Source organism: Pavona decussata, unplaced genomic scaffold, assembly GCF_977016875.1.
Source record: "Pavona decussata unplaced genomic scaffold, jaPavDecu1.1 SCAFFOLD_161, whole genome shotgun sequence".
In the NCBI taxonomy this organism is placed as follows: Eukaryota; Metazoa; Cnidaria; class Anthozoa; order Scleractinia; family Agariciidae; genus Pavona; species Pavona decussata.
The window spans coordinates 3,490,001-3,508,683 of record NW_028145572.1 but is presented as its reverse complement, the minus strand read 5'-3'; the positions used below and the strand labels follow the sequence as shown (position 1 = coordinate 3,508,683).

Here is an 18,683-nt window from a genome sequence, read left to right as displayed (position 1 = left end):
TGAGGAGATCTGATTGCCTTCATCCCTGTTTTTAGTACAAAGTTGTAAAGCACTAATGGACTACACGGAATTAGTGTTTTTGAAATTGTTACTTATGATTATTATTATTATAATAATAATTAATGATTTTTAAGTGTGTTGCAAAACACAATATTTGGTTAGCTTCATTTTATTGAAGAGAAGAAAAAAGAGCAACCTTGTGTCCACATAACCAGGTGCCAAGTGAACACTAAAAAAGGGATTTAAGGAAAGTTGAAAAGTTTTATCCTTTACAGTCAACCCAGGTCACGCGTGAACAATATTTTTGAAATTTGAACGGAGTTTTGAAATTTACATGTCAGTTTTGAAAATCGCCAACGAGATTTCAGAGTTCCCGTATAAATTTCCCTAGCTTATTGACGGTATAAAGCTATGAATTTTTCTTTACACTGCAAAATTGAATATTTCAAGAATAACAATTGTTTCCCAAGTATTGTGAATCTTTTTTTTTTCAGTTAATGTGTCTTTTTCGGAACAATTTCCAGAGAAATGTCCAACATTCCATTCACACGTCGGACATTACAAAGAGAAATTCGAATGTTCATTTCATTCTTGGAAATACTGTTCACGCTTGACCTGGGTTGACTGTAAGTGCCAATACATGTACCAACATACGAATACTCCTCCCTGGTCTCCAAATATTATCTCACAGGACTAGCTGGGAGAATTTGTAAACATCAAGACATTTTATATTCACTGGTCATTCGTTTATTCTTATGACCTTTGATCAAGCAGTGATATTGTAGGGAGAGTTTTGATGTCTGTTACTACTGGGGCTTAAGGGATAATGTAATTATTTGCAGTGACTGTCAAATTTCCTAAAATCCCACTCATCATTTTCCTGTACACCTTCATCAGTGTCCTGTGGATAATTATATTGAAAAAATGTTTATTTATTCATTAATAAAAGTAAAAAGTCTTAATTGCTTGTGAGTCAAAATGCACGTGCTTCCTTTTGCCCATTATTGCTTACATGGTTTGAGAAAGTTGGCCCCAGAAGTTATCCCTGTTTGTCCTTTTTCATGAAATGAACTCTTGCGACCTTCACTGTTGCCTTTTAGTCACCTTCAAACTCTACATTGCTAGCCACGTACATGCTTTGTTAGATGCAATAGCCAATTGCCAGCTACACTGCATATTGAAATTCACCAGGTAGACCTGAACTGCTGAAGGCACAATCATATTTCTGGAGGCTTACCTTTCCTCCCACTCTCCACACTGTTCATTTGTCGACTGGCCATCCATATAACTGACCAATGCAAAACAGAAAGTTCAGTCTAATTGCCAATAAGCAGACTGTCCAACCAGTTACAGTTTTCAGGAACTAATTCATATCAGGCCACAAGCTAACTGGATATTTTAAAAGGTTACTTCTGCACATACTGTTTAGTGGCAGGTTCAAAGTTTCAGTTTAGAGTTCACTATCCACAGCCCTGTTCCCAGTGGGTCAGTAGAGTTTGATCCCCAAGGTTGTTGAGTGATTATTTTAAATAAGACACTGAATAAAATCCAAGTAGGGTGAAAAACTACTGGGCAGGTGGGCACTGAAGTGGACCTTATGTTGTGGTGTTCTAGAAATAAGCACTCGCACGGAAAAAAGAACCATAAACGGCAATTTGAAATTGGAAGGCCAGAAGAGTCATTACCAGACATTAAACATTCCATTTGTGCTACAAAGGAAGAATTTACAAAGACACACTTTGTTCAACGGCTTCCTTTTATTGGCAAGCTAAAGCCCTTGAACTAACCAGGCAATGATATAATTTTTATTTTTTATGACAAGTCTAAAACAATCTCCAAAACACTTGTCTGTCATGTTATAAGTTTCTAAGAGTTCAATTCTTGTAGCCACTCTCTTACTACATTTCCACAACGTCCGAACTGTTCAAAGACAATGTTGGCAATCTTTTTTTTTTCCTGCTGATTTTTACTTCAATGCAATCAATTTCTACTTCTAACCAGTCAGGGAGCTTTCAAGTTCTCCTTCTTGATCAAGTTCCTGCAAACAAAAACACAACTTCTGCTGTCATGAGCATGATACGGATAATGCAATCGTCATAAGATCAATTTCTGCAACAATAGCTCTGGCATTTTCATTTTCACCAACATTTTTCAAAAGGCCATTTCCAAGTTGCCTTGAACCTCATTATGAAAGCAAGGCTACATGCAAAGCTTTTCATATGAAAATTAGTTTTGTTTCGATATGAATGAAAAATAATTTTCATAATAAAATCCTTACACTTAGCCTTGCTTTCATTATGAGGTTCAAAGCAACTTGGTAATGACTGGCACCTGTAGGAACTTTTGCAAGTTACAAATATTTGGTCCCTTTCCTCAGGAACTAAGACTCCCGCCCCCCCCCCCCCCCCCCTAAAAAAAAAGTGAATAAGCCCAGATATTTTAACCAGCATTTTACACAGACTCTTGAGTCTTGATGGTAGGACTAAATCCCAGGGAAGCCAAATTGAGGTTGACATAATTTCAAAGCCCAGCTACATAGGCCTGTTTCTACCTAATTAAAAGCTGGAGTTGTGAGGTATTTTGAAATCATCCCAGTTTAATTCTGGGCACTATTTCCAAAATGTTAGTTGACAATTCTCACCGTGATGATATCCAGGCCACCGATAAGCTCTCCTTTGACATACACTTGTGGATAAGTGGGCCAGTTTGAGTACTCCTTAAGACCCTGCCGAACCTGACAACAACAACAATGGCACAAACACATGGTCAAAGCTCAGTTGTCAACAATTCTCTAGCCAGCATGCAGATGTGTCATTTCTGTCTTTTAATTATTTTAATTAAAAAAAGATTTACCTCTTGATCTTCTAAAATATCAAAGGACTTGAATTGGAGACTGAAAAAAAAATTGATAACTTAGACACATAATGCATGTAATGCATTGTAAGGCTTGTATTGTAGCCACATTTCTCTAGGAACATGAAGCAGTAGCATTATGCACGAGAGGGGCTAGGGTATTTGTAGCACATTTTCATCTTTGGCTGTTGGGAGAACCAAGGACCAAAAACATTAATGTTGATCCAGTATACAATATACTTCAACAAGTACTGAAAGAGAAATGAAGTGACGAGCCTGTTTGATCCTCTTTTTTTTTGGGGGGGGGGGGGGGGGGCCTATGGAGGTGAATATTTTAATAAAAAATTCTTCAAAACTTTAATGCTCCAAATCTCCCGGGAGTCCATTCCAAGGTTTAACATTGGTTGGTCTCGCAAATAATCCTGCACTATACTGTTCTTACATAACCAGGCCAAAACAATAGTACACCCCACTGTATTTTCTCTGAACCAAGTAAATTATTTTGTTATTTATATACAGAGCTGTGTAGATGTGTCTTAATTTTATCACGTGCCAAATTTTTCCCTCCTATTTGTTCAGCCACACCAGAAACACTGAATAACAAACTGCCCATGAACACCTGTTTAGTGAACTGCCCTCAGATGCTGTACCTATACTCACCTTGGATATTTCTTCAAGATATCACACATTTTTCTGCTGAAGCCACATTTAGGAGCCTGCAAAATAAAATGAATGTTCTTTTAAAGGAATTGTTACAGCTACACAAAGGGCAAGAATCAAACAGTTTTAAATCAATAAAAAATTAAGAAAGAAATACCAAATTTAAACATAACTAAATAAATATATGAAGATAAAGTCTTGCTAGGCCAAAAGACTGCTCAATGCTTTAAAGCAGAGCTTGATACTGTATACGGAGAAATCAAAGGTGATACATAAGATCACTGTAACTCTGAGTTTCATGCCCTGAGGCAATCATCTGACAGCTGCAATATTGTGATGAAAATACATATAAACTGTTTTTATTAGATAGTATTATTTTGTTCTCATGGCAGCACAAGAACAAGCAAACCTCACCTCTGGGGTTCCTTTCATAAAAACCATCACTGGAGCAGATGAAGTAAGGGTTTGTAACCTAAGCCAAATAATAATAATAATTTATTATGACAATATCAGAGTTATTTAACAAATGAACAAAAACCATTAAAAAAATAGCATTTAAAATATTGTAACAGTCACCACTAAAAACTGAAAGGTGGCAGTGGGGGACAAGGGCAAAATATTCAATTGGCAACTGTAACTTTTTCTGCTCTTTTTGCGAGTTTGAAATACACAAGGATCAATTTTTTTATTAAACGTTTTTTTAATTCAGTTATTTAACTCTCTCAAGGCCCAACATCAACTTAAAATTTTCCAGAGGAGTAGGGGGAAAGGCATCCAAACCAAATATGTTCCTTTTTTTTGGGGGGGGGGGGGGGGGGATGATATTTTCTTTTTCAATACAGCAGATAGAGAAATAAGCAGTTGATTGGAGCTTTAGGCATTTAAAGATTCCTAGATTCCTATTCAATCTCTCTCTTTTCACTTGAGACACAGCAGAGCTGCCATATAAGGCTCTAGCTATAGGAAAATACTGTAATAAGTTGCCATGATTACAATATTTATTACTAACCGTTTATTAAGATCAGCATTTGTTGGTAATGTTGAAGCCAGTTCTCCACTTGCTGCCAATTCCTGACATGAAAAGAATATTATTTCAGCGTACTCTATTAATGAAAATCAAAATTAATGCCTACAACTTATATTAGGCAAATAAAATGGACACTGGCTGCTATCTTCTACACCAGCTAATTCAAACATCTTGATATATCAAACAGAAACCTGTTTATCATGCATACCAATGCAGTAAGCAATAGCTAGAATGCCACTTCCTTGCCTGCATTCTTGGGTGCAAATTTGGTGGTAGTCAGTATGGGTATTTTGAGCCGAAAATAATATGTAAAGTACATCCAGTTGATATCAGCAACCCCACTCAAGATCAGTTAAATGAGCTGTTTTTAAGTAGTGGGAAGAATTCAAATTAACCATGTCATTGATCTAACCTTGACGATGTCCAGGCCTCCTATTAATTCACCACTGACATACAGCTGTGGATATGTTGGCCAGTTGGAGTAAACCTTCAAACCTGAGTAAAGAGCATGAAATTAATATTTAAATTTGAGGTCAGTAACCAACCGACCGATCGACTGATCGATCGACCGACTGACCGATCAATCAATCAATCAATCATTTTTTAAAATCAATCAATCAATCAATCAACCAATCAGCTAGTCAAAAGACAACACTTGGATGCCCTGGCAAAATAGTGAGCATGCTAAGTATGTGATGGGCAAGTGCACTTCTCAATGTAAGTTGTCAGTTCTGTGAAGTTCTCAAAGTGCAGATCTCCAGAAAGTAGCAGATGCCAAATCCAAAATGGCACTTAAAGAATTTAATGTCTGTAAGAAGATCCTGCAAGCAGTGGGAAATCTTAACAGTAAAATGAATCAGTCTAGACTGCAGACAGACAATTATTGTGAAAGTGACTGAAAGTGACAGTACAGCCACCAGTACAAAAAAAAAATGGCATTGGCTTAGCTAAGGTTTTGCTACACTAAAAAATTATTAGAAAAAGACTGTCAAATCACAGTCATTCATAAATTTACTTCTGGAAGAAATGACCAGATTTAACTCGGTCCAGAAAGATAAAGCCTGAAACACATCAAAAAGTTAAACTACACACATCGTCCACCAATAATTGGTGGGAGACATTTTATAACATTTTATTGTTTTAATAGTACTTGGATACTATACATGCATTCTGTCAGGCAGCTGGCTACAAACCTTGTCTGACTTCATTATCTGTTAGAATGTCAAAGTGACTGTATTTTGCTCCTTGTGCATTTAACAGTTCTACCATCTGTCTACTAAAGCCTACAAGAAGAAACAAGTAAGTCAAGACCAGTGCTGATTTAACATGCCCACAAATAGTTCAACCAAAACCATAAAAATGACGGTGTTCATTAAAACCACACACATCCACAGCACATCATGCATGCAGATCTATGAACAAATTGTAAATCACACAGCCATGACCAGCTGAGCAAGTCCCAAGACAAATAATTCCAGTCCCATCGGTAATGACTTTGCTATATTTTAACTGAAACTGACGTGTTTGCTCCAAAGAGAACAATATTATTGAGCCCTATATAAATCACACTTGAGGAAATATGTCAATAAAGAACATGCGAGACAATAAGTAAGAGCCACTTTTAAAAAAAGACATTGAAAAAACAAACCACAGCGAGGTTCCTGAGGTGATCCCTTCATAAACAGAATGCAAGGTGCCCCATTTATGATGTTTTTTAATCTTGTATTTATGTCCTGTAGATATAAAAATTGTTTATCGTCACTGCCAACTGATACAATTCAGTTAAATTACCATCAATTTTCAAATGAACTGATGTGATTTTATGCTGAGCATGGACAGTAATTTTGCATTTGCTTCAATACATGTAGCTTGGTGTTGCTATTTTCTATAATTTGGCTAAAAATAATTTGTGCAACGTTTACCAATCATGATCTGCACTTAATACCACTGAACTCCGAAATCCTAAAGTGTGACTATTCAGATAAGCTACTCAGAGCAGTTCTTTCCTGTAGCATTGTTTATTATCCTATTCAAGGTGGATCTAACATTTGAGTCTGTGGCTGATATAGTATCCAGGCAGAACTATTGAGAGCTTTTGCCATTTTCCTGTATGAGGGGGGTTTCCTGTTGAATCCTTGTTGCCAGTTATAGTATCCAGAATGAACATGCAGAGACTCAAAGGTATTCATGATCACTTGCACTCTTTTATTCAACGTATCAACCAACTTCATTTAGAGATAAAAAAATTAAAGTCTACATGTATTTGATAACATGATTGCATATTCATTTCTTGCGTGTTTGATCTGTTAAGAGTCCGATTACAACAAGATAATGTAGCGAAATGCTAAAGAGACCATTCAAAATGAACGGTACTGAGCAGTGGTTGTTACCTGTGGTACTGTGAATAATGTCCTTATTTCAAGTGTGATCATTCAAATGAAAGCTCTAAAAGTAGTTCTTTCCTGTGATGTGATGTCTGTTTTTCACTATTTTCATAAAAATGTAGTTTGGATGTTTTTAGTATTTCATTTTGGCTACAATTTGGACCAAAAAAATTAATGGTCTATCACTAAAACACTAACAATAACAAAACTCTTTGAACAAGTCTGAGGTACTGCATTCATGACAAGAATATAAGTGTGTGTGTTAACTGAGATTAGTAACAATAAATTAATTAAATCAGAGAAAGAATATAACCTTACAGTACTGATGAGAAGTCTCTCTTACCTGTTTTGTGTCTTGTTCTTGTTCGACAGTAACAGCAGGTGTGATAACATTTGCATGATGTTTTACTTTCTTGGTCAAATTGGGTGCATTTGCACCATCCAACCGATCCACAACCTTCTGGTTCTGTACAGCAAGGGGAATAACCTTCATCAAATTCATTGCTCAAACCTTTGGCCTACTATCAGGCCTTCTATTAGGCAGATTCAAATTAAAAAAGTAATAACAAATCTACCCCTTGGTAACTTCTCTGTTGTTTACCTTGAAAAGGAGAAATGTGGGAACTGCACTGATTTCGTATTTGTGGGATACTTCAGGCAGATTTTCGGCCTCAAGCTAGAAAATTCAAGGAGATAAAACAATGGTTAAGTTTCCTTCCAAGAAGTATTATATGTAAGACACCTTTTCGATCAGAAAATTAAAAATGGTAGGTAGTCTCACCTTATAAAATTTAACATGTGAATTTTCTTTTGCTAGTTCTCCCATAACGTCATTCATCTGCACACACTGTGGGGCCCATGATGCGTGAAAATGAATCACTGTGAGAACACTGCAAAGAAATACCATGTTTAATCATTTTACTCACAAGATAAACCAAGTTCCTTTAATTTGCAAAGACTGTATAAGAAAACAAACCAGTTTGCCTCAACTAAACAAATATGGCATACTACAGAAAATGGGTAACAACAACGAAAAAAAAAAAAACAAGAAAGAAATTGTGATTTTGTATTGCTTTAATATGTTTCATTACCTTGTTCTTTTAGCAAACAAAAACCAGTTATCTGGGATGAATGCATTGTTGATAAACAGAAAACCCAGAAGGTTGTGGGAAGTTGTCTTAGAAGTGTTATTAATGTTGGACAAACAAAAGTTCCAAGTGAGTCGCTTACGGAAAAAATATAACACCTTACTGCAACAAACAGAACCATAGAACTGACTGAATACACTTTTGTTTGATTTCCTTTGTATTATTATTTTTTTTAACTGGCCATGGTTTAAAATTTCAATCTGAGACTCAAAATTACCAACACTGTGTAACTACTATCCAAGGCCAAAGGTTTAACTTGTTAAAACATGGAAATAGTGGCAATTGACTTTCTTTGATTATTTTATGAATGAGAACCATTAAGGACGGTGCCTACTTTTCCTACTGCGCATACGTTCTCTGCATCTCGAGATACTCGGGTTTCCAATGGGTGGTGCATACTAATACAGGGATATTTTTGCGCGGTGTAAAACTATTCGGAGAAAGCAGAACTTAGCAAGTACTTTTAGTATCCAAAAAGAAAATTGGGAGTAACCACGCATTTTACAGAGATAATAAAGCAATTTGGAAAAAAACGCCATACATTGTTTTGTATTTTACTGTTTTTCAGAATAATTGTTGCTTCACGATCTCTAAAAAATGCCTGGTTACCCCCAATTTTCTTTTTGGATTTCAATAGCCCTTGGTAAGATCTGCTTTTCCCGCATAGTCATAAACCCCACAAAAATATTTTGTTATTAGTAGGCACCGTCCTTAACTAATGATTTCCATCTCTCTGCTTCACTTTGAATACTATAACTGACATCACAACAAATTAGCTATTTCCATCAACATTTTTCCTACTCACACTGAATATCAAAAGATTCTCAGTTACGAACCCTAAGCCATGCAAGGACAGGTATAACAAAAACGTTCATGCCACCCTTACACGGCTAATTCTTTTTCACATCTTCACCCATGAGATCCAAACATTAACTTAAAATCAAGTTTCTCTCATGAATACTTGTTTGGAGTAACACATACTTATCAGAAAGCTGTGTGTGGCCAATGTAAACTAACCAAGCTGCAATAAGGAAATCTCCACCGTCAACATTCCAATACAAACAAAAACAGGGAAAATATATGTAAATTGGTGGTATGCTAGAATTTAAAAGAAATTCATTTCATTTTCTATAAATTTACATATTCAAAAAAATTTGGAAATTTGGAATGTGAGGATTTTTTATTGCATAATAACCTTCCTTTTATTTATAGGTACCATAAAAAATCCAGCCCCTGGGGGCACATTTTATCAAAACAGGAAATTGAGAAAAGGAAGCAAAAGTTTATTTTGCGATATGATACAAATTTAGAATGGAGATAAATAAAATGTCATCTGCGAAAATGCAATTTGATTGTTGAGGGAACATTAATTATGTATCACTTACACCCACAACATCCCACCCTTTAACAACATTTCTGTTTATAAACTAAGGAAGTTTTGGTAAGTGACAGAAAAACAATCAGCTGATCTTGAATAAAAGTATGGTGAGCTCTACTGTAACTTGCATGAAAATTAAGAAATATAAAAAAAAGATGCAAGCCACATATGTACATTAAAATGCTAAAAAGATTACTTCTGTATAAAGAGATAATTAGAAAAGGAAGCTAATGAAAGGAAATATCATTGTTATAATAAAGCAATGCAATTAAGAGACAGGTTGTATTTTCGTTAATTGACATAATCCATAAAAATTCAAACAATAATAACAAAAAAGTTCACCACACACACGGAAAAGTTAAAGTGGTTGACTTTTTTTGTATAAACAAATATCTGACTATAAAGAATTCCACGTAAAGAAAAAATCAATAAAAAGCTCTGCTACTTCAGTAACCAACCACACCTTGCAAAGAAGACCTTCGTGATCTACCTAAGTGCGTTTTAATAGTCTAAAATTTAAAGCTTAGTGAGGGATCAACAAGATATTGAGCTTGAATATTTTCATTGTTTTAGAGCCTCCTTTATTTTTCATCACAATTTTTAATAATCTACATGACTCTGCAGTTGTAGCCATAACATAAATAAATGTTATATATCTCCTGATATCTCATGGAAACGTTTTGAAGCCAAATGAAAAAGCTTTCGTTCGCTACAGGAATAGTGTTTGGAAAACTATAAATCTTTTACAGTGGCCGGATTGATGAGCTGGAAAGAAACTGCACAATTCCATGCCTTAATTTAATTTTCGAAAGCAAGCATAACAGCTGTGATCTAACCTTTATCCTCTGTCACAGAACTGTCGTTCACGTCGTGTTTCGTGTTCAATAGCAGCCAAATAAATGGATAAGTTAAGAAGAGTATCGTTACCTGGAAGAATCAGCCAGAATTTTATCAAATTCTTCGTTATTATGCACCTCCTGTACAGCAGCCATCGCCATGATGTTCTTTCAATTAGTCTTACGCAACAACCAGCAGTAATTTGAAGAAATTCATGCGCAGTACTGCTTCTGATGCAAAAAAACTGGAACCCAAAGCCCACGTGTCGGAACCAACACTTTTTGTGGGGCGGTTTGTGGCGGGAAAATGGCAATTTCGCGTGATATTTTACTACCCTCTGATTGGTGGTCTAAAGTCCACAGTGTTGCTTGGTGTTACGAGATTGAACGAGAACAACACATTTATTTGTCACTGGTCCGACCCAACATCAATTAAAAGTTGATGAAACAAAACAAAAAATTGAAGTTTTACTCCATGTTTAAAACTGACTCTCACAAAGGTGATTGCTTGATCACAATAAACAATCCCTCTCACAAGAAAACGATAAATAAATTTCGTCTCCGAAATCATCGATTACGGATTGAAACTGGCAGACACACAATACCCAAAACCCCAGAAAATCTCCGAATTTGCCTTTTCTACTGCTAAATGAAGTTGAACATGAATTGCATTTTATACTCCATTGCCACCGTACCCCTTTACGATAATTTACGTTCAAATAAGAAAATATCCCCATTTCAATGATTTTGACGATAATCCTAAAATTATTTCTTTTTACAATGTTGATCCTACTATTTGCAGACTTACAGCTGCCTATATCCATTCATGTATGTATTATATATAAAAAGACTTTAATTATTTAATTTAGTGAGAGACCCTTTTGTAATTTTAGATTATACTACATTAGACCTATTTTATTATAGGTACACATGTACTCATGTGGGAATACCAAATAAATTGTTGTTGTTGTTGTTGATGATGGGTCAATCCTGAAAAATATAAATAAAAACTGAAATCTGAGGCCCCTGCCGAAACTAAAACTGGATGTCAATGGATCGCCTCGATTCCGTTAGAAAACCACATAAACACAAGCCTCATGCAGAGAACTCATCACTGAGTTTCCGTGAACGCAGTTTGTGAATCTATGGGCAAGAGTTTGGATCCCGGCATTTTAATACTGGTTACTTATTGGTCTTTCTTCGGTTACAAAAGAAATAAGGAGTAAAAAACAAAAGAGAAAGAGAAGGCAACACGAACATCCATTTTAGTAAAGGATGTTTTGTTTAAAAATTCATTAATTAAGTTTTATTAATGATTCCTTTAATAAAAACTGCGAGAAGATTGGCTCTAAATATAACGGACGGTGGTGAAAGGATGGCTTGGAGGAGGAGGGGGGGGGGGGGGGGGGGAGAAATTGTTTTATGGTAAAAAGAACGGTCGTTCAGTCAAGTAAATGGTCGTCCGGGTATTTTGTTTTTCCAAAAGCGAATTTCACAAGACTTCCACCTTTTTCGACGTGAAAAACACAAAATAATCTAGGACAAAGGTGACCTTGCTTTTCAATGAAAACAAAACAAAACAAAACAAAAATGTACAACACATTAACCGGTTTTGGACTAAACAAGCCTTAATTCCCAGTCCTCAACTCCAAAGTCATAACCCAAATTCACGAAACACACAAGGTCAAGGTATCATTGATGTTTTCTTTTCGTCACGTTGAGATTGTTTAAAAATCAACCGATAATTTCCGTGAAAGATATCCAAATGGCAAATTTGGATCAGCTGACAGAACTTCAAAAATAAGTTGTTGGCTTTTTGCCAAGACTTCAAAAAAACTGGTTTCCAGGGTGATTTCTCGCTGGTGGCATATGACGTCACTTCTGTGGTCGGCATCGCTGAACTATATGGAGGTTGGGGGACATCTGGCCCCGAGACAGAATACCGCTCCCATGGCTGTCAATCATGAGTCCCCATTCAGTAAATTAACAGTGGAAAGGGGAAGGGAGGGGTGGGAACGCCAAAGGAGACCAAGCCGATAGGAGCGCACTGGCAAACGCCAGCATGCACTGACCGCTAAGACTGCTCACCGCCACACTAAGGGCACCCCTCTTTGATTTCTGGTACGCCGTCAAGTAAGCCTGCACAAAACATCCCGAACTCTCCTTTTGTTATGTAAGCGGCACAAAACGTACAGCTGTTTATTAAATATTCATTGCAACAAACAGAAGAAATTACAAAATTCCATGTCGAAGACTTCGCTTGAAAAATAAAGCCCTTTCAAGTTTGGTGACTTTAACTTGTATGTCCTCCACTTTCACTTCTATGCGATCTGCTAAAATGTTAAGCAGCGATTCATACGAGCTATGAAATGAATTATGATTCTGGTTATTTGCCAGGTAGCAAATGTACTTAACATCTTTGCCATATTCAAAAAGTCTCTCTGTGTTCATTCCACGGGAACACAAATTATCAAAACAACTAAGTTCACCATCTGCCACGTGCGAGCACGTGGCTGGAAAACTTGATACTTGGGGCGTGTCCACACCATCGAATGCTTTCTCTTGTTCCTTGTTCATCAGGCTCTTGAAAAGTTGTGCGTACCGTTGCTGGCTTTCCTCGTTTGTTGTTCGGTCTGCACGGTAATTTTTGTTCTGGGTCCCGGTGTAAACCTTGTCAGAGGGTTGCCATGAACCAAAAATGTCCGATTTACAAAAGGAAGTGTAAGGTGTGGGATTGCGGACGAGTTTCAAATGCTCATCTGACCAAGGGACGCCATTTTCCAGTTTCTTTGCCTCGCAGCACTTCCAGCTTTTCAGCCAGTCCGTGAACAAGGGAATCATGTTAGGTGATCTGCTGTGAGGATTTGATTCCATTGGTTCAACAATTGCTTCCTGTTCCCTTCAATTAAAGAGGTCTCATTTAAGTCACAGAATACAACTTCTTGAAGAAACTAGGATTTGGAATGTGAGTTTGAAGATGTAAAGGTTGACGATAGAAGTCCTAGGAAGCATTAGTCCCAAGTAAAGCCATGTTGAGACATGTGAAAGGAACGTTTGGTATATAGGGGTTTGTACAATACTTAAGAGACATCTTCATCTAGCATTGTCATCTATCAAAACGCTTTACCTCACATTGTTACAGTTCAGGCCCCAGTTGCTTAAAGAGTGGATAATTTCATCCACTGGATAAGTCACTATCCGCCAGATAAAATGTGTGCAAGATTTTCCCGATGGTCCTATAATTTGTGAATAGAGTAGAAGCATATGTCAAATTTAAGAATGAGATCGTGTTGAAAACTTGACAAAAGTATTGCTTGGTGTACATTTGCTCCGCTGGATAGCAACTTATCCAGTGGATAAAGTTATCCGCTCTTTCAACAACTGGGGCCAGGAAGGTGAATAAATGGGCACTGTGAAATCCTTTGTGAAACCCTGACAAAATCACAGCGGAAAACGTACAATGAACCAGAATCTCATTCTGAAAAGTAGCGGTCACAAGTCTACAGTCACAAATCTCCACTTATGTCCAGAAATGCTCTTAACCCTGAATTTGAGTACTTCATATAAATCAGGCCTTTTTGTCGTTTTCATATGACTTCATGTTTGACAGAATTACGCGTGTTTTAGTGAGAATTAAGGTTAGGGGACACCTTGTGATGTCTATCATACAGTTCATGAATCTCATTAGCGTGCATTTCTAGAACTGACGTATGACCTCACGTGACACTAGCACGTGAGCGAGTCCCAGGCCCCTTTCGTGACCTTGCAAACTGCAGTAGCCTTAGCAGTAGCCCCCCATGCATTGGAAACAAAGGTGAAAAGAATCAGGGGTATTCGTAGTTACCTTTCTGTTCTACCATCGATCCCATAGCAGAGTTTCATGGCGACTACAATAAAGGCCATGGCACCAGTCTCAAAGTTAGGGATGGACCTACAGCCACCTCTAGAGATCGCAGGCTGGATTTTCCCTTTAATGTTGACCATCTTCATGAGATTACGCACAATACCATGCAGAAAGCCTGTTTAACAAACAAGAAGGCTGCTCAGTCTAAATAGACAATTATAGTAATCTTGCAAGACTACAATATCAACAACAAAAACAACAACCTTCTTTTAGGAGACCATTGTACAAAAAACATTGCTTGCCTCGCAAGTAGCAAAAATTGAGTCAAGACGTGTTGTGGAAATACTGTTTATAATACGAAAAGCAGTGTTTTATAAAGTTTAAAAACTTGAGCGTGAAGCGCGAGAATTTTTAGACTTGATAAAATGTGTTGTGAGAGTTTTGAAAAGCTTCAATAACTGTTCTCAGACTAGCCAGTTTGATGAAATTTACTGGGTACTATAAGGGCCCGTTTCAACGGTTTCAACATTTGGTTCAACGTGCGTTCAATACTTTGTTGAACCAAATGTTAAGGGTTGTTTGAACAGGTCGTCCAACTTTGCTGAAAGCGTAAAAAATGTTGAAAGCTTGTTGAAAGTGTGTTGAACCAAATTAAAATCAGTTTAAACTTTCATACAACATTTCCATTGTTCTCGAAAATGTTTAATGGTGTTGAAGCCGTTTGAACACTCCGTCTAACATTTGCCCAACATACGTTCAACTTTTCTTGAACGAATGTTGCTCAACAGTTTAAACGGGCCTTAAAGGTCCGTTCACGTGATATGATTCGTGAATTCAATTGGCCAATATGCCTACTCAATATTTTTCTTAGGAGTAGTATAGTTGACTGATTAGGAGAGTAGTATAATGGGGTACATAGGAGAGTAGTATAGTTGAGTACATAAAGTACTGCGAGTACATGGAGGGTAGTATAGTGGAGTACGTAGAAGAGTAGCATGGTAAAGTGCTTAGGAGAGTAGTTAAGTGCAGTGCATAGGAAAAAAGTATAAAAGGATAGCAAGTGTATTTTTGAGGTAAAAGGGAGAGGAATAGTTGTCATCAGGTCTTACTGTCATAACTGTGTTCATGCACACTACGAGAGAAACAGTTCTGTTATCCAGCAACAACAACAATTTATTTTAAAAACATGTATTGAAGTAAAATTGGTGGCTTTCTTGCAGTTGCTGAATTTCAGCTGAAAAGAGGTTGGTAAATAGAGGATGCAAAGTACTAAACGTATCTTGACAAGGCAATAATAAAGTTGACTAACATGTAAACATGAGCTCAAAAATATCATGATGGTTCTTCTCCTGCCCAATTACCTGGAAGATGAAGATCTGTGATAAAACGTGATGTATAAGTGGACCAATTTTGTTCTGGAAAACATGGAAGGTGCAGCAATCTTGGAATCTGTGCTACTGACTTGAGTAATTCTCGCACAAGAGGAACTCTGAAGAAACGAAACAGGAAATGCTTAATTACATTTGTCTGAACACTTTAAAAACAGGTGAAAAGTCTTTGACAAGACCCTCAACTCTGGGAATGGACTGAGCACACCTATTGAAAATGGAGTGTAATCACTGATCCTTTTGAATTGGTTGCAATTCAAACAGTACCACCACAAATAGTGCTTTTCATGAAGTCTCTCCCAGACCATCACACTGTTATTAGTACATAGACTACTGCATTAAAATATTCTCAAAAGCAAACGTCTTACGATTTAGGACACAAACATTGAAAGTCTCCAACTCCAAACTTCATGTGACCAGGAAGGTGCCTTGTTGCCTGGAAGAAAGGAAGCTGACCCTGTTTTGCCCACCTGCAAAGTAAGGGGATAGGCGTGTGCGGTATTATAATCTAGCACTTAGGTCAGCTTTCTTCAGCATGAAATAGCAAGGAGCCTCCTTTCCGAACCTGGAAGGAATGCTAAATTGTATCACAGGAATGCCCCTGGCAGTACTTTGTTTCTGGTAACCCTAACAGTTTATGGTTACCGTTAACACAGTTCACCATGTAGCAGAGAGAGACATCATGGAATACTGAGGCTTATTGCTTGTGAAAACAGCACAATGCAGATACTAATCTTGAGCCAACAGACTCCTACCATGATAATCAAAAGTCTGAGTAAGCCCATATTAATTGGAGTACGTTTTATCCACTGGATTGCGACTTATCCATTGGATAGAGTTATCCATTTTCTGAACAACTGGGGCCAGTACAATAATTTTTAACAACTCTGATGTACTGTTACAAATAAGTGTTTTTATCAAAAAATACAAATACTATTTTATTGTAAAGTTTTTCACCCATAGTACCTACCTTATTAAATCACTCATAAAAACTGGTTCATCGATCCACAGCAACCCAAGGTAACAGAAAGCCAGTGTTAATTTAAGAGACATGTGACCAGTTCGAACCTTTGATGGAGAGTCGTGGTACTTTTTACTGTTGTTTTTAGCATAATTGTAATCTTTCATACTGATTGAACCAACAAATTCATTGTCACTACTTTCAGAGCCATCCTCACTTAATGGAACATCATCAGCCATGTTTGTATCACAACTAGGCAGAGCCATCCAGTCTTCACCAAGCTTTGGATCATCAGCATCAGTACTGTCCTTTGGTAGAGCTTGAGAGGGGTCATCACCTATCAAAAATAATGGCAGAATAGTTTAGTAATGGCCAAAAGAAGATACGCTGATTTTCTTTTCTCATCAAATTGTATTCAGAATTTAATGGTATTTCTGTGTCTCTGATAAATGCCTGCCCACTTGAGGGAGGTTTTAGTGCAATCATTAAGTATCTATTTTTAGGAAAGGTTGCTGTGGATGTACTTCTCTTACCTTCATAGAATTCCTCGTCACTGAAGTGTGAACATAATTCTAATTCATCCTCATCATCATCAGCATCAGGTTTCTTTTGTCTCCTTTTTCTTTTATTCTTGCCAAGCAGCTCAGCATCACGCAGGTAAAACACAGAGCTTTTAGATGACAAAGTCCCATCACGGGTTCCAGTGAATGCACTCCCAGTGACCCGAAGGTACTTATACCAAAGCTTGAACACAACATCCTAAAAACAGAACGAGACAAATACAAACTGTCTTAAATAAAGCTTGTTTAAAATAAGACTACTTCTAATCTCTGGATGGGAGAAAAAGTTTAAGTTGCGGTTCGAGCCTAAGTGGCCGATATAGCTGGAAATTAAATTGTTTCCAGTACAAGAAGCAACTAGGAGTATTACTATCTTCCCTGGATGGCACGCTGGCCTATTGCAGGGCTACCCCAACCCTTTTGTAGCCACTCGTGTCATTCAGATACCCATATACATGTATTAACACCTAGGTGAAGAAAGAAAGTATGGAGTAGTAAAAGGTCATTGTCTTGAGCAAGGAAAACACTATAACTGTTACAATGCCAAGACCAAAGCCAGCTTTGAACAACCCGCACTCCAGTCTTCCAGCCAAAACCATGACAAACCATCACGGTGAACCATGCATTCACTTGCAGCTCCCACAGAGCTTTTAGGCACCTTCCCCAGACTCATCTATTGGTAATGAGTTTAACAGAGCGACATAAACACTGAAAAAATGCCCCTTAGTAAGTATAAACCTATATATTCAGTAGTACCGGTATTCTCTTCAGTCACCCTTTAAAGTTTTAAACAGAGAGGAGACAATTTTCCTGAGCCTTCTGAGCTCCAGAAATACAAGACAGAACAATATAGAGAAAAAATTCACAGGGTACCTTTAAGGCTGGATTGACTCCAAGCCCAATGAGAAATTCCACCTGAGCTTTCATTATGTGCTGAAAGGCTTCATACATGAACCAAGGTTTTCCTTTGTCTGCAACTGTTCCATGTACATTTTCAAGAGAGAAACAAATACAATGTTTCAAGGAATAAAATAGTTGTGAAAAGAAAATTAAAGTGTAAGTTGGCTTTTGATTGACAAAATGTAGTGATAAAAAATTCAGTACTAATTTTAAGAATGCTACTAGTCTCATTTAATTATAACTACTTTTAACAAAATATTACTTTCCATTTTGCTCACTCAAATAACTGAGTGATGGTAACGGGCCATTTCCAACACTTTAAATAGCGACTCAGCTCTAGAAGAAGGGGCTAACTGTAAAATACTTTTATTTGTTTACCAATGGAGCCTACCTCTCAGATTTGAGGACAATTATATAAATAAATTTGGCTACTGGGTCAGCATTAAGTACAATTAAAATCAAATAATATCATTTAAGATTAATGGGCAGGTACACATGGTTCACACTGCTTATTTGTTGCTTGAAAGACTCTTGAGAACAGTACTCACTGAAAATTGAGTCAGATAGATTGTTTCAAAGAAGGATTGTTCTAGAGAAAAAGGAGAGTTGTTCAGAAGTTGACCTTGCTTGTAAAGGAATAAAGTCTTCTGAGTATGAGTGGTGTGTACTTCACGTGACAGGGTGCAACATCCCTTGGGAGTTGACAGAGAGGAGACCCTCCTTGATCTTGAAGAGAGTAGTGAG

General features: G+C 37.1%; 2 protein-coding genes across 3 annotated transcripts in view; both read right to left on the bottom strand.

Annotated features, from left to right (window-relative positions):
• Positions 1–1,738: 1,738 nt before the first annotated feature.
• On the bottom strand, positions 1,739–10,500 carry LOC146464855 (glutaredoxin-3-like). Its single transcript, XM_085129611.1, has 13 exons — positions 10,378–10,500; positions 7,706–7,814; positions 7,526–7,600; positions 7,268–7,390; positions 6,189–6,273; positions 5,734–5,823; positions 4,953–5,035; positions 4,523–4,584; positions 3,928–3,985; positions 3,514–3,569; positions 2,854–2,893; positions 2,642–2,734; positions 1,739–2,038 (listed from the first exon to the last, which is right to left on the bottom strand). The coding sequence occupies exons 1-13, from the start codon at positions 10,446–10,448 to the stop codon at positions 1,994–1,996; spliced, it is 990 nt and encodes a 329-aa protein (XP_084985737.1). The 5' UTR covers positions 10,449–10,500; the 3' UTR covers positions 1,739–1,993.
• Positions 10,501–12,450: 1,950 nt separating this feature from the next.
• LOC146464854 (TATA box-binding protein-associated factor RNA polymerase I subunit B-like) overlaps positions 12,451–18,683 on the bottom strand; it is a 9,953-nt gene continuing 3,720 nt past the window's right edge. For both annotated transcript variants that reach the window (XM_085129149.1, XM_085129150.1), the window contains 7 exons: positions 17,913–18,016; positions 17,013–17,238; positions 16,489–16,816; positions 15,887–15,988; positions 15,492–15,619; positions 14,131–14,305; positions 12,451–13,185 (listed from right to left, as the gene is read on the bottom strand). In XM_085129149.1, coding sequence (XP_084985275.1) covers positions 12,519–13,185; positions 14,131–14,305; positions 15,492–15,619; positions 15,887–15,988; positions 16,489–16,816; positions 17,013–17,238; positions 17,913–18,016 — 1,730 coding nt within the window. In that variant the 3' untranslated portion in view covers positions 12,451–12,518. The remainder of the gene's footprint in view (positions 13,186–14,130; positions 14,306–15,491; positions 15,620–15,886; positions 15,989–16,488; positions 16,817–17,012; positions 17,239–17,912; positions 18,017–18,683) is intronic.